At 41.5% G+C, this 16568-nt stretch overlaps 1 protein-coding gene across 1 annotated transcript in view; it reads left to right on the top strand.

Moving 5' to 3' along the window:
• The first annotated feature begins 1739 nt into the window (after positions 1–1739).
• The window catches only part of VSTM4 (V-set and transmembrane domain containing 4), a 31758-nt gene continuing 16929 nt past the window's right edge, over positions 1740–16568 (top strand). The window contains exons 1-5 of the mRNA XM_039709442.1: positions 1740–1862; positions 7089–7487; positions 11103–11171; positions 11964–12071; positions 14585–14618. Coding sequence (XP_039565376.1) covers positions 1808–1862; positions 7089–7487; positions 11103–11171; positions 11964–12071; positions 14585–14618 — 665 coding nt within the window. The 5' untranslated portion in view covers positions 1740–1807. The remainder of the gene's footprint in view (positions 1863–7088; positions 7488–11102; positions 11172–11963; positions 12072–14584; positions 14619–16568) is intronic.

Raw genomic sequence — 16568 nt, 5'->3', positions numbered from 1 at the left:
TGTAAGACCTTAGGCAGTCCTTATTGATGTCTTTACACCAGTATTTTGTACACACCACTAAAAGATTAGTAGGCTGAAGTAATTTGCGAGAGACATGAAGTGAGGCATGAACAGCCTAGCAGAATTATATGAGAAGGTCTAAGATGTCCATCCAGCCTAATATCTTCTCTCAAGCAATGGCAAGAAGTAGACGCTTTGGAAAGGTATGCAAAATCAGTCACCCCTGGTTTCCTCTCTATTACGAGTCCAAGGACGTCTTGAAAAGGAGTTTCCACCAGGACCATCAAACTACATAATTGCTGTTGAATGTTTCTGGTGAATTTGTGTGTTTGTTTTTGAATTCGCTTATCTCTTTGATAGGATTTCCCTTTGCTGTGTTAAAAGAGTAGATTTGAATCTACAAATTTGCATTACCTCCCCAGGCAGTATAAATTTTAAAAACTGCTTCTGCTTCCTCAAGTCTGATGATTGCTCTGTGCTTAATCCAGACCTGTCACTCTCCTGTGAGAAGTGTTTGCTGTATGAACACCAAAGTCTCTTCCTAGAGGAAACAAATTACAAGATTTTAAAGGCAGTTTTCAATCTCACAAGGATCAGATTTAGCACACACTAAATTATCTGTGTTGCTTAAAAGCAGACAAGTATTATCCTGTCTAGGTGATTACTAGGAGAGGGGTGGAGCAGCTAAATCCGTACTAATTGCCCTATCCAGGGAAGCAGAAATGCCAATGTGTTTGTATCATCCATACTTCATGCAACCTGAATATATAACCCATCATACCTGATGGCAGAAGTATTAAATCCATATCTGGGGAGATTTGTAGGCTTTCAAGCGATAAACACATCAAAAGGAGCACAGGGGAGAGGTGGGAATGGACTGCAAGGTGCCAGCTTCCCTTGTCTGTTCTGGCCTAGCACTGTACTACCATTTGTGAAAGCAAGGATGTGAACCTTAGGAAGATACACCTTAAGCTACTATATCAGTTAATTCAGGGTGGTTTTGGAGAGGTTGATTGTCAGTGGTTGGTAGGTGCTGTCACTGCAGAGGGCAAACACCAGAGCACAGCATGCACAGGTGTCCTAAAGGCTTGCAGTGTTCATCCCCATGCCTGCTGATGGGCCACTCCTGCCTGCCAGACCTGCTTGTCCCCAGGCTGCCACCACCTGAATCCAGGGAATGGGAGATAATGTTAACTGGAACTGCCAGGGAGTGGTGGTCCTGCTCCAGTCATGGAATGGGATGAGTGGAATGGACATGAGGGTCTGCAAAACTGCCAACACACCCGGGAAAATGGAGAGGATGCCTAATACAGCCTTCCCCATCCCAGCCAACTACGTCACAGCCTCCAGCTGTTTATGCCTCACCTGCTCGTACTGAGGTTTTCTGTACTTAGGCAGGGATTTCCTCATTCTTCCTCGACACAGACCCGTGTCCTTTGGGCAAGGGGTGTGTGTGCAGAGAGGATCGCAGAGGCTAGAGATGGAGCATCCCTGTCTAGCCCTAATGCCGCCCTACAGGCACGGTGTGGACAGAAACCACAGGGAAAGGGGGCGAGAAAAAGCGGAGAGTTGAAGGGGGGCAGGACGCTGGGAAGCGCAAAGGAGTAGGGAGGGAAGGAAGAAAGCAGGAAAAAAAAAAAAAAAAAAGAAAAAAAAAAAAAAAAAAAAAAAAGGAGGAGAAAGGGGAGGAGATGAAAAGCAAGGGGAGAAGGGAGGACCGGGCGGGGAGGAGGCGAGAGGCCGGGGAGGAGAGGAGAGAGGCAGCTCGGCGGAGGGGCACGGGACGGGAGCCGGCGCCCCGCGGGCCATGCGCCTCCTGGCTACGGCGCTGGCCGCCCTGCTGGCCACGGCCTCGGCCCCAGGTAAGCGCCCAGAGGGGCCCGACCCCTGCCCTGGGCTCGGCGGGACCCTCGGGCAGCCCCGCCTCGGGCAGCCCCGCTCGGGTCCCGCAGCGGCGGGGCGCGGCAGCGCCGCTCGGGCGGGCGGAGCCGGGATCCTGCGGAGCCTCGACCCGCCTGGCCCTGCCCCGGCCCGACCCGCCCGGCCCTATCCCGGCCCGACCCCGGCCCGCTGCCGCTTCCCCCGGCTCCCGGCAGCAGCGCTTCTTCCCAGCCACCGGATCCTGTCAGAGAAGAAAGCCCTCTCCGTGCAAGTTCATGGAAACGGGCCGTCTTCTGTGCCAGGCAGAGCCGAAGCAAAGGGAGATTCGGCGTTTTTATTCCACAGGTGCCCTGATCCTGTTGGCGTCAGGTGGGAATGGAGCCCGTAGGTCACTTCTAAAAAGCGCCCTCCCTTTAAGACCCTTCATGCCTCTAGAAGCAAAGGTATATTGGACAGCGTTGTGTGTCCTGAAGCTGCAGAACGGACACAGAGTCTGGGTCTAAACTTCCAGGTGCAGTGAGCTCAGAGGGGTGGGGAAGCCTTGCTCATTCAAGGCTAGTGAAAAACTTGAATTTGAACTGCACTGCAGAAGGGCAGGAGGTGGTGGAGGCAGAGGTTTGGTTCAAGTCCATCTTTAGTCAATGCAGAAGCTTTCTCTGAGGGGGAGCTTCTGACTTGTGAAACTTGCTGACAGATCTGTTCAGCTGAAAACTGTTGGTTGTTTTTTTGGTGCTCTTGCTAGCCAGCTCCTAATTATTTTCATTTAAAGAAAGAGCTTTGTTTCTCCTTGGCTCATCTGCTCTTTTTAATTGTAAAGAAATCAAACGAAAGCAAGCTTTGACAGTAGCATAGCTTCACTGAACAAACTACAACACAGATAAAAGCCATCCCATATGCTTCTGGTCATGCAAAGCTGACATCAGAAGGTAACCACCTCCAATCCCCCAGCTGTCTGTCCTTACAGCACTGGAGGCTGGGTTGTAGATTCTGCCCATCGGCAGAATTCTGCTGCAGATTCTGTAGATTCTGCCCCAAGGAGGAAGAAAGAGAGGCCTGTATACAGCACTAAACCTGGACTGTGAGCAGCTATGCACAGGAACAGCTCCACTCCTATCTCAACTGGAATAACTGGTGTTCTCCCAAAAAACCATAGCCTTGCTGAAATTTACACCACATGTAAGGACTCACTGGCCACTGTAAATCCTCTAGCACTGTTCCAGCACAGACAGAGGGGAGTGGCCCTGGTATAAACAAGTTTCTGGGTGCTAGAAGTATAGTTTGGTACTCCTGACAGTGCTGTTAAAGTGTTTTGCTGTGTACTATGGCAGACATCAAAGTCCAAATCTGGTTAATTCTTGGACTTGAACTGGTGTAAGCAGAAGTGGACTATTTTCAAATTGGGATTTTTTTAAAACAGAGCTTAGGCAGCAGTCACCTTTCCTGGGTCCCCACAGGGTGCTGAGACATGCTGGTGGAACATACCAGAGAAGCAAACAGCTAAAATGGTGGGATCGAGCAACTAAGCAAGCTCATTGCAAAAAGAAGTTTGGTGGTTAAGTACACTGCAAAGAAATCACCAAGTCTGTGACTCTCTCTCCTCCCCATTCTATAAATAATTTTCCTTTCCAAGCAGAAACGAGACTGAAACTCTTGTGGTGAGCTCCACCTGAATGGCTACATCGTACTATACTGGGAAGGCAGAAGAAGATAAACAGTGATTCCTCACTTGAAACAGCAATCTGAAGTCTAGAAATTCAGTGCTATGTTGGCACACAAGCCTGCTCTTATGTTGTGAAATTTCCTGCTTTTGGCAAGGAGCCCATTACAAGGGTAAACCTCATGTTGGGGCTGACCAGTGCCTGCTAAAGACAGGAGGAACATGTCCACTAGTGTCTGAGAGCCTTGAATGAGGGTTTTGCTTTCCACATAGGAGGTAAATGAACTGTTTCCTTCAAAATCCACTGTTCCTCCCCCAATGGCAGTAGGAGGATAAAGTCCAATGGACACTGTTTCTCTGCTTTATATAAAGCATCACCTGACCCTGTTCTCAATGAGCTGATACCATGATAAAAGCAGCATGAGATTTCCAAAATTCTCCCCATTGCTATACTTGTGCAGCAGCACCAACGGGAGCCACAGAAGGAAGATAAGGAGATAGGTTCCCACTGATCAGTAACATGAAGGATGCAAAATTTGGTATGTCCCTATAAAAAGGCATGTCCCCAAAGGAAAAGTAGAAGTATTAGGTATTAAATACCAATGTTTGTATGAGTCTTAAACAGCTAGAAAGGGATCAGAGTCTCCATGTACAATGCTGCTTTATCTTCTCACAGAGGCATCCATCATCACCATATCTGACTTCCTCTGCATTTTCTCTTGGGTACTTCTTGGCACTATGTTCTGCCTAGTTTGGAATTAAGCAATGATTTCTTTTTGCCTTTTATTTTGGGACTGTATTTCACAATTACTCCTAGCCAGCTTTTTCAAAAAAGAAATTCACATGTCAGGAAAATGACATAATTGTTTTTCTTTAGTTTTCATGACATGTTCATAATTTCAGTAGAAAAAAAGGTCTGTGTTTTTCATTTGCCCAAACTATAATTCTATAAATGATTTATTAAACATTTATTGCTGAAGTACATTTGAGGACACCAAAAAGTGTTGAAAATCTCAAAATTATTCCTTATTTACTAAGCAGCACAACCTCCAAATTTAATCTTATTTTGATAGCAGAGACAGCCATTTACTGGCTTCCCTTCTGCTGGTAAAGCACCAAGGCTGGTAAGTCCAGAGAATAATAACTGAAGTTTCATGCCTGGAAAGCTTTTGGTGGGATTCAGCCTTAATTTTAAATTTCAACATCCTGTTCTACTTTTATGCTTTCTACAATCCAAAATAACCTCTTACTTTGGCATTTATGTGAATTGCAGACACAAACATAATGCATGAATAATTTTACCAATAACCTCATCCATGCTTAGCTGTAGTTCTTCAAATTTTTTTTTAAAAACCCAAACAGATCTTAATACAAAATATTTTCACCTTCATAACAAAAAGAAATAAATAACATCTACTTGGAATAAACATGCCATTCAGTAGAGAGTTTGATGGAAGTGGCACAAAATAATTATCATACTATTAATTTTCGGAATTCTTCTCAAACAGTTGCAATGCAACTTTAATTTAGTGCATTTACTGTATGTAAGGTGATATAATTCACCACTTCATTTCACTGCTTCACTGGGACTGTAAAACCAGTGTCTCTGTCTCCAAAACTCCTTCAGAAATAGAATGGAAATACTTTACTTGCTTATTTTGAAGATAAATATATGTTTGTGTTTCAGGAGCTGATGTCAGACAATAGTCGTTGCCAAAACACTCATCCCCTTTGTTAGAATGTTCCTTGCTGATGTGCTAGAAAAGTGTCCAGAAATGAAAAAAAATCATTTTCCCAGAGTTGCAATTCTCATTAGTATTTGAGTACAGTACAGTATTCACATAACAGGAAGTTCACAGTTTAGAGGACGTTTCATGCTTTGCAGAGTGCATTGCAGGGAGTGCTTGCTCACTGCTGGAATATGGGTCTCTCTCTGGTGGATGCCCTCAGACCAGTGGATTACACATCACAAGGCATTTAGGGAACACATTGCCACAATAGAGCATTGGTCAGAAACAGATCACTCTCTGATATGACTGATCAGGACTTTCTTAACGTGCATCAGGAAGGAAATAAAATGAGTGTTGATTCCCATGCCTCAGAAAATCAGTCCAATATAAATCAGTTAGGTCAGGAAAGGGAAATCTTCCTCTATTTAACAGCTATGGAAAATTTTTTCATCCTTCACCTATTGTTAGATGTAAAGCAGAGAGACAAAGAACTTGTCTAAGTGATGGTTTAGGATGAAGAACATTAAAGACAAGAATCAGAAATTAATGCAACAATGAAATAATCATTTGTCCTGATATCATCTCATGTCATATTTTGTCATGCAAATACTGGCAGATTAACTGAATTTGTAGTCAGAAAAACTAGTCTGATGAATTTAACCCAGGTTTAAGATGACCATTTGATTTTGACAAGGAGAACATTACTTAAAACAGAGGACATGGAGAACTGTAGGATACAGAGAAATCAGTGGGCTTCCAGTGATAATCTAAGGAGCAGTATGATGTTCTGAAACAGTATGAAGGTCTGCACAAATGATGTCTAAAAGAAGTAGACAGAAGCATGCACATTTAAAATGCTGACCTTATCAAATGAGGAAAAAGAGGAGAGAACATAGGAAAAACTGAGGATGGGGTAACAGAAGTGGAGCAGACGTTAGTACAGCAAAGTCACATTCTTGGGGATTAGTAAGAATTTCTTTGATACACTGGTGACTGATCTGGAAATGACAAAGAAGGGAAAACACCCAATTATGCTATTTATTTGTCACCTGACATAAAATCACATATGAAAGTGAACAAGGACAGATAATTCTGGGATATAACAGGCAAGGTATATCCCAGTCAAATCTGAGAAGTACTGTGAGTATTCCACAGGACATTGGAGAATTTTCCAGACACTGCCTGTAACTGCAGTCAATTACATAAAAAAAATAATTAATTACAATCAAAATTTAAAATGTAACCAATGCAGAGAAGGGCTGTTAGGGTGAATAGGGAAGACACTATTTTACTAGAGGAGACTAACAGAGCTTGTCTTCTTTAGCTCAACAAAGCAAAGGCTGAGGCCAGATAATTGCTTTGTATATGGAGTCAGGAAGTAAGCTCTAGAGAAGAAAACACTATTTTAAGCTTAAAGCTGGCACAGGAACAAATGAGCATAAACTGGTTATTGAAACGATTTAGCCTGGAAGTCTTAAGAAAGATGCAAGCTGTCGGAAGAGCTGGTCACAGAGCAGTTTCCAAAGCTGTTAAAAGACCGATAAAAGATTATGTGAAGTTGGTCCTGTGACAGTAGCAAGGTCTCCATGTCAGCTCTAGGTTATTGATCAGTGACAGAAAAAATGCTGGGGCAGGCTCACTGAAGGAGGGCCTCATGCCATCCTTAACATTCAGAGAGGCAGATGATGTCAGGTTCTACAAGGTCACTAAATTACTGCACACTAAACAGATGCCATCAGTTTACCTGCTGTGGGCTTGCAGATTATGGTGAGGTGGTGTGCCAGTGTGAAGGATTCTCACCAACTTTTCTTTCCTTGCAGATGTTTGTGAGGCTTTAAATGTGACGGTCTCTCCTGGACCAACAGTGCAATACTCCGAGGGGGATAATGCTACCCTTTATTGCCACATTTCTCAAAAGAGGAAGACAGACAATCTGCTGGCTGTGCGGTGGGTCTTCGCTGCATCACCTGCCCAGGAGCACCTGATGATCAAAATGACAAAGTTTGGGTCTGTCCAGTATTATGGAAATTATACTCATCATTTTCACAAGCAAAGACTTCATCTTCTTAAAGAGAAACATGGAACTATGTACAAATTTCTTATTTTAAGCCTCCAGCAAACAGATCAAGGACATTATATATGCAAAGTACAGGAAATTGGCAAACACAGAAATAAGTGGACAGCATGGTCAAATGGTACAGCAGCTACTGAAATAAGAGGTGAGAGATTACTGATTTGAAGTCTATAACTTCTTGTCCTGTGATCCCCCCTTTTTTTTTTTGTAAATTCACCTATAAGACATTTGAATTTAGTTATTTTTGAGTGTAATCTGTGGATAGGAGAAGAAAACCTAATACTCTGCTTACGTTTTGCCTCTCTCTTAGTGTTTCCCTTGGTCTTAGTTCTAGCCTAGCAGCAGTTGGTAAGTAGCACTTTTACTATCACTTCAGTACTATTGCTTATACCACCTGCAGCCAGAAAGCAGAGCTAGAAAAGCAATGGCCAGCTTGCTGGTATTGAGCTTTGGATAAAATGACCAGCAACAAGTGGCAGATGTGAACCAAGTTGGAAACAAGCCTTTCTTTGGGATGGATTAGCTCAAATCTTAAGTCACCACACTCACAATTTCAGAGATGGGTGAAGTTGAATTTCAAGAACAAACTCCTTTGAAGAGGTGGTTTTGTTTAGCAGCTGTGCCATCAGTGCTAGATGGCAAACTACTCCTCTGCTTTTGTCTCTATAAACAGAAAAATTGGTATCTCACAGGGACAACTTTAAAGATAATGCCAGAGAGCAGTGTTGAGTATTTCCTCATTCACTTTATAAGATCCTAAATGCCTGTAGTAGAAACATCTGGATTTGCCAGGAGTTCTTGGAGACGGAATGGCATTTTCCAAGTAAATGGCAATAGAAGAAAAAGCAATATAAAATATTGTTACCCACCTGTCATACTCCTCCTCACAAAGGGACACTCTGCATCTTTCATAGCTTCTCAGGCTATTACTAATTATAACACTGAAACCTCTCATTACTTTTCATAGCTAAACTATGGGAGTTCAGATCAATGGAATTATTGAAAAGAAAGAAATCCATAATTTTTCAGTCCAGTCCTTAAATAATATTTCTACCCAGATTTCTAGTATGAGTTATGAATATATAATCAGGAATTTAAGACCTCATGACTTCATCATTTTCACACTGTCTGCTCAGCTGTGTTGCTGCTTTCCACTTCAAATGACCCAAAGCAGAGCAGGAAACGTGAGACAAGGGAGGAAGGCTGGCCAGCCTGTACTGAGTTTTTGACACCCTGCGGGGATCTGAGGCAAACACCACAACCACCCTGGCCCCTTAAAAGCATATTTATTCTAACTCTAAACCTAGATTAAAGACACCAAAAAATATCTGAAATATTGCATATCTTTAAATGTCATAGCAAGTGTTTTACCATTTAAAGCCTCTTGACTGGAAGCAAAGGACCACCTTTGCTGGCATTTGCCTAATGCACCCTGAGTGTACAGTACTTGCTGTGCTTCAGAGGGAAGGTAGCTCTTTCCCAAGTACTGATAAAGTTTCCAGTTTTCCCAACAGTAACACTTGGGCTTTTCAAGGAAATGTTATTCCAAACGCATTTTGTATTTTATATTATGATCAGTTACACTTTTTATTGCAAAGGGATTTACTTATATTACAGTTAGACCCAGGATACAACAAAAGGAGCAATACAAATTGCCTGAAGCATTTGGATACTTAAGTTGTACTGCTTGTGCTTTATCAAATAAGGTAGCAGTGTTCCACCACATCACAGTTGCTGTGTTGCCTAACATTTTGTTCCAGTAATGCGTCTGCAGTTATGCCCAAATTCAAAATTGTGTCTTTATGCTAAAGCCCCAGACAAATTTCTTAAAACTTTGCACATCAAGCAGAGGCAGAAATAGAACAGTCCCTTTTTTAAAAAGATTTATTCACACAGAAAGAAGAGATTACTGTGCAAGATGCAGCTTTCCAGGGGGAAAAGAAAAGGATAATTCTACTTCTTCAAAATGTAACTCGCTCTTGAAGCAAGTTGACAGCTGGATCTGTAGTATCTACTGCTATTAATACATTCAAATTTTGTTATGTGCTAGCAAGTTTGCTTGTGCAAATTTGCATAGGCCATTAATAAGTTGTAAATGCATTTTGTCACAACACATAAATTTGTACAAATACAGATATTGGACTTACATAAAAACAATTGAGTTACAGGCTACAATTCCTACCATGTAATGATGACATTTAAATTTTAGTTACATATCTGGCTTCTACTTTAGGGGCAAAATACATTTCTTTGGAAAAGAAGCCTTGTTGTGGAGATGGAGTCCTTACAGTTTTCTCTTCCTGCACCCTTGTCAACTACAGCAAATCTGTAATGTTTCCAGAAGGCCCACCTGAAATTTGAACTGTTGCAGTTTGCCCATTTCAGTGTTGTGAATACAAGACATTAGATAGCATTTGTAAGGCTATTGTTAAATCTTGTTAGTAAAACCAAGAGAAATCCATGTGCCAATGTTGCCAAGAAGTGCCTCCTAATCCAGCCACACAATGTCTAAGTTCAACCTTTTCTCCTTCCCCCATATTCTCATTAAAGGCATCTCTTCCTGGGCTTGTGTCATCAATGATAGCCTAAAACCAAGTCAATTATAGTAGGGAATACAAAAAAAACCTCATTTATCAGAGACCAAAAAAAAAAAACAAACCCCAACATAAAAATGGTTCTTCTATCCCCTTCCTATCAGAAAAATCAAAATAATCAGTATTTTTCTCAGAACAGTATTCAGCACCCCAAAAACATCATTTACAGTTAGGCAATCCCTCATGATACTGCACGTCTTAGGAAGAGCAAGACATGTTCCAAATGGTTTACAATTCAAGAGAAGAGACTACTTGTAGGAGGACAAACAGAAAATTAGTCAGTCCAACTATAATCCTGCTGGCATGGACAACAAAAACAAGTAGATGATCACAACAATCTGTCTTGTTGGGAAGCTTATTTATCAGAATTTCCCATAGAAGAAAGTCTGACTTCTTAAATATTAGTTACATGTGGCATTTTCTAACAGTAAAAATGTTTCAAGATACAAGGATGCAAGATTATTTTTTTCCCAAAATTTGCCAAAAGCCCTTTTCTCAGGGAAGTTATCCTGAAATACTTGCCAAAAATCTACACATGTGATGCTTTCATGTAACAGATGAGTAATTTGTTACAATATTCTGCACGAGATTCCCATTAGATTTCATTAGTCCTGAAAGTTGCATATCCATTGATCTAGCCTCACCCTTCACATACGTGCAGGGCACTTCTTAATGAACTCCCTTGCCAATAAAATCCTTGTTCTGTAATGATTTGCCACATGAAGCTCTCTTGGAGGTTCAGACCTCACTGGCAATGTGGAGGACATTACCAGACTCCCATTTCATTGCAGTGATTGCTAGAGAAAGAAATATCATAGAACTGGCCTAAGTGATGTCATCTAATCTGATATCATAAAAAATATCAGCATGCATAAACAATCTGGCTGAGAAGAGGAGAGAGGGTTTTGAACAACGTTTCAGCAGTCAGAGCATTTGGATTCTGATTTGAGGATGTACAGCTGTTATGATATAGACAGTCATCCATCCTCCTGAAACAGAGAGGACAGTTCTGTGACAATTCTGAACTGTTTCATCAGAAGACAATTAGACAAAGCAAGATCTTGGGACACTGAAGTCTATGGTAGAATACATTTACTTCAAGAAGTTCAAACTTTTTATGTCACAAATTTTTCAATTTTTGTCATGTCTTGTTTGGTTTTTTTCAGTGATTTCATCAACATCTTCTGATCATCCCACTTTCAAGAAAAATCATGAAGCTTGGAAGTTTTTTGAAGGTAAAGCTACATCAAACTGCTACTGTGTTTATACATGATGTTAGTTTAGTCCAATGGACAGGACAACTAATGTGCCCCAAACCAGGACCAACTTTACTAGTTTTGGTGCAAACCCAGCCTTGCCTGAGAAATCATCCCACAAAGTACAAGAGGTACTGGACAAAAGAGAATGGAAGAGTCCAGCTTCAGTTTCTTGTGTATCTGTTATGGCCAATGGGAAAATAACCACTGGAAATACGTTACAACACCTGAATAAAAGCCATGAGGAGAGACTAAGGCTGTAGTTTAAAAAAGAAAAAAATAATCATACATAAATTCCAAGCCAGTGCTGCCAGCAGAAGAAACAATTGCAGGCTTTCTTCCTTCTCCTTCCCCAGCCACTCAGCACTCTCCCCACTGCCACTTTTCTTTCTGTCTGTTTCATTGTCTGTGTTTGTTTTTTTTCTTTTATTACAAAAAAATAATTACAGTTGTTTGAGCTGGGAAATAACCCAACTGAAGTCCTTTTGGGTTTTGAGTTGTTGCTTAAAAGATTTCCAAACCAGTCCTTTGTTTGCTCCTGAAAGTCACAGCTCATAAGTGTGTTATGCCTGTTTGCGGTTATGCAGACTTCAACCAAATTTCAAACTGAGCAGGATACTTTAGGAAAGTTTCAAGAGGGTTAAACTACTTCTGATCTGTTACCTTAAATCTATTGGACCAGAGTCTGTTTAGATCTTGTAGCTTTTTTCCTGTCCCATCATCAAGAAGCATCAGCTGCAGCACTGACCATCCTCTGTGCTTGGCTTTCAGATCTCTACGTGTACGCAGTGTTCGTGTGTTCCATAGGAATCATCAGCGTCCTCCTTTTCACACTTGTCATTCTCTGCCAGTCCCTTCTGAACAAGAGGAGATCCACAGGTGAGTGAAGTGCCATTCCTGATGACTGCAAAGCCCTTGTCAAAAGAGGGGGCAGGGGGAGTGGAGAAGAGAATGCAGAGAAAGCAGGAAAAATAAATATTTACTTGCCTTGATTGTAATTTTAATTAAAATTGGTAGGAAAAGAAAAATTCTGCCAGGCAAATTAGAACATAGGCATTTTCTTCCTTTAAAATAAGGAGGAAATAAAACTAAATTTGCTTTAGACTTTTCAAAAATCTTCTACCTTTGCACAAATGTAAGTTGGAAGTAGTTGGAACTTCTTTCAGAGGAGACCAACTGCTGAATCATTAAGTTGCATTCTGACCAGAAGCTAAAATTTTGCATGAGTTGCATTTCTCCAAACAAGTAGAGGGGTTTCAAAACAATCTTAACTCTGTTCTATTTTATTCTCTTTTCTTGAGTAGCTGTCAATATTCTTGGGAATTTGAGGGGTCTTATTAGCACTATCTCACTTGCAGTATTTTCTGAAACTAAAGCATAATTTCAACATTCAAATCTGTCTTTCCATAATAATATTTCAAGATCAAGGGTTACTGTATCATTCGTGGCCTCAGAGAGGGTTTCTCAGAGGCTGCATCAAAGCAGTGTTGTTGTAAACAGAAGTGCTATTTCAGACCTGTGGAGTAACCAGCACAGGCTCTACTTTCATTTCAGTTTAGAAGTGGTTTACTTGTAGACCTCTCACAAGCTGTAAAGATGAGATACCAGCACACTTAGCAGCCACCATGTCAGAGGAGAGTGCAAGGACCACCTCTGAACAGAAGCTTTCAGGAGGAGTCTGGTTAGTGAGTTGCTTTGTTAATGACAGGAGAAAATCATGACTTTGCTGGCTCTGCAGCCTACGCAGGTCCCACAAAGGAATGAGTGATTCAGATACACAAGTGAGAAGACATGTAAACCAGAAATAGATGTATAGAGAAGCCCTTGCCTGACCACAAACACATTTCAGTCTGTGGCTCCATCTTCCTGGTAGTGCACTTAGCAGAGTAACTCTGATTCTAACTGAACCCAACAACTCTGCTCGCCAAGAGGAAGGAACAAGATCGATGTTATTCTTCTTACCCTGTTAAGTGATGACAAAAGTTTTGTGCCAAGGGAGTACCCACACTTAAGTATGTTGGTCATAGTGAGTCACCCTGAAGCCACAAGCACTAGAGTGATGTATCCCAGTTTTTCTTGAGCAGACATTGGGTTGGAATGTGCTTTGTTTTGTCAACTTACTGCTGTGAGCATACAAGCAGCTTGAATGAAAAGGTCTATTTACATTGAACCAACACCAGCTAAGTATTGAAATAATATACAATAGAATAAGGATTTACAAAAGAGAAAAAGTAGGTTCTTCTGAGCTGCTAAAACCTTTCTTTGCTACCCAGATATATGAATATTTGCATGCTCAAAAACATGTCAGCACTGTACATGAACATTCCCTTACTCCTGGAGGATTGGGTCTACTGTTCTCCTGTACATTGAAAAAAGGTCTGACAGGTAGATGGAAGCACTGCCTTGACTGACTTAAACATTGTCCCTGTGTTAGTCCCAGCTCCTGGTGCTCTCGGCACCCATTTCCTTAGGACCAAAATGCACCTCCTGGGAGCTGTATAGCTCCCTTAGAATGGGAGCATTTAGCTAAGTCCAGACATGAAAACCTTCCTGTAGAGAGGGGCACGGTTACATGTGTGTCCTGGTGTCTGCTTTTCATGGTCCTTTAAAGAACAGGGAATGACAAGGGAGGGGCACTTCTGTGCTGCATTCAACTTCACATCATGACCCAGGGATGCACTCTCTCATCCTTTTGAGATATAAATTGGCAGTAGCTTGACCAGAAGAGCCAGAGTCTGTCCTTTAAGAGAGGCATAGAAGCCACAAAGCCACAAAAGAGCATCTTAATAACCCTGGCTCCTAAAAGGCTGCAGTGGGGGCAGCTGCCCTTGCTCAGGACTACTGACTCAAAGGAATATGGAGAAGGATTTACACAGCTCACACACACAGCTGTCAGAGACAGGATGGTGGCTGGACTGGACCTCTGATCTGATCCCAGAAGGGATCCCTTTGTGCCTGTGGCCACAATCTGACTTACATTAGGAACAGCCATGGCTCCTGTGGGTGAATGGTTTATTTCAGGCTTCTGGAAATAAATACAGTCACCACAAGGGAAATAAAAGTCTTCAAAGTAAAATTACTGGCCTGCTGTGCTTTTCCTTAGCAAGCTGTCTTTTGGCTGGGCTGACCACTGGAATGTGTGTTGCCCAGCATTTCCACAGCAGATTTTTGGTGTTGTTTAATACATTCCCCCTCTCCCCTGTCTTCAAGTCAGACTGCATTTTAAAGCACAATACAATGATGCATGGTGACTATCATTAGCTCTCTCAGTGTAACAACCTGGCAACTCCACCCGCTCAACAACACAGATCTGTCTGCAGTGCTCATTTGAAACTCATAAACTATGTTGGTGTGAAGCCACATTTTCTTTCTTTTTTTCTTTTCTTTAACAGTGAAGCATTACCTGGTGAAATGCCCCCAGAACAGGTAGGAGATTACATATCTCTTTGCTCTAAACCAAGGTACCAGTTCTGGATTTGTTTTGCTGTGTGTGCTGAAGAATAGGAGTAATGTTTTCAAAGTGCTTATGGGAACATAAAGATTTGCAGATCCCTGACTCCTGAGTGTGCCTGCTGCATGAAAAGGAAGAATCTGCCTGGGCTAGCTGTAGGTCCTGCAGGTGTTCCAGTGACATGTCTCTCCTTGATGCTCTGAATTGCTTTCTGAAGAAGCCTACTTTCATTCTGTGTGGGTTTCTAGGGTTCCCCGACACCTCATGGGATGGTAATGACTTAAACTGTCCCTGCACACAGACCAAATCACAATGTTACCCAGGGATTCCCACACCCAGGGATGGAATGGGGTTCAAAAGCAGATTTTCAAGGCCCACAGTCTATTCCCAGCTGAAGACTCCAAGTGATGGGAAGAATTCTTCTGCTGCACTGTTAATTATTGTCCCTTTAAATACCATCAGCTGCCAAAAGTTTTTTATGGTGTGGCTGTAAAACTGATTTCCATTGTATGATTTTCCTGATATGTATATTGGACTGGAGCTGCATTAACAATATATGACAAATATTTTACAAACAAAAAAGATGAAAGAGAGATGTCTCATAACAACACAGAAACACAGCTGTTTCCCAGTTTTCAGTGACAGAAACCATGTGTTTCTAGCCTTGCAGCTTAAATCCAATACCTCTTGGTATCACATACTGTTTCTCATAGTATCTTTAGACACTGTGGGATTCAATGCCAAGTATAGCACACCCTAGATGCTCCAACAGTGTGATTTTTAGTGCATTCTCATGGGATTATCGTGGTATTCAGTCTAACTGGCACTCAGATGGAAGTGAAATCAAAACAAAGCAGCACAGGGGTCAGGAGAGGCCAGTACAAATCAAAATTTTCACGTTATTTATGGACAGATCTTTGTTCTGTGACCTTGACCAGCCATTGCACCACCCACAAATTTAGAGACAGCTCAGCAGTTTTCATTTTTTCCTGGATGTTTTCACTTTCCCCCTTCTTTATTAACTGCTGGGACAAAATTTGAATTACAAAAGACAAACAAACAAAAAAGAACGAGGAGGGGGAGGAAACCAAAGTATATTGGTAGGGAACATAAAAAGAGAAGAAAAATGAGACCCAACTCAAACAATGGAGTATTGCAGTCAGATAAAAACGCACACTACCAACCCCGGCTCTCTGGGAAAGATGATGTAGCAGTGATACTGCTGCAAACACTGAACTTAGGGAGAAAACAAGCCAATGTGATTTTCTTCACCATAAAACAGATTCTCTAGAAGAGAAAGAAATGCATGACTCAATATGGATAAAAACATGGTTTTGTGTATTTCAGTGTGACAAGTTATGCTAATGAAATCCTCGATCATACAAATGCATGCATAAAGTACATTGACTTTGGGGCTTTAAAATTAAATACCTATGAAAGCATTACCAGCATCATAATTATGTTTCACACTTGGTGCCATTTATTTTCCACCCTCTGCTCAAAACACAAACCATCACTTCCTTTGAACTCATTGCTCTTCACCTGCAGATTCCTTGTCTTGGAACTTAATTCAACACATTTAGACCCAAAACCTACTGTCTAAATATCCATTAGGCCAAACTGATTAACTAACTTGCATGAGATTCTTGTCATTTAAAATTACTACTGTGCAAAATTCAGCCTTGATTAGAGAAGCTCAACTCCAACTCCCTTAGTGATATTTCAAACACAGAGTAGAATCCACTTTCAAAATTACATTAATAGTCTGGTGTCTAAGAAAAGTCTGTATTCCCACTGCAGTAGTACCTAAGCATCTTAAAATATTTTATGTCTTGACATCAGAATGATGTTTTTGCTTTTAATTGGAATCTAAAGCACAGTGGGCTAAGTGATTTGCCCCAGGTCTCGCAAAATGGCCGTGGTAG

The sequence above is a fragment of the Passer montanus genome, unplaced genomic scaffold, assembly GCF_014805655.1.
Source record: "Passer montanus isolate IOZ18808 unplaced genomic scaffold, ASM1480565v1 scaffold21, whole genome shotgun sequence".
NCBI lineage: Eukaryota > Metazoa > Chordata > Aves > Passeriformes > Passeridae > Passer > Passer montanus.
The sequence above is the reverse complement of the archived record's forward strand: the minus strand, read 5'-3'. Positions and strand labels throughout refer to the sequence as shown.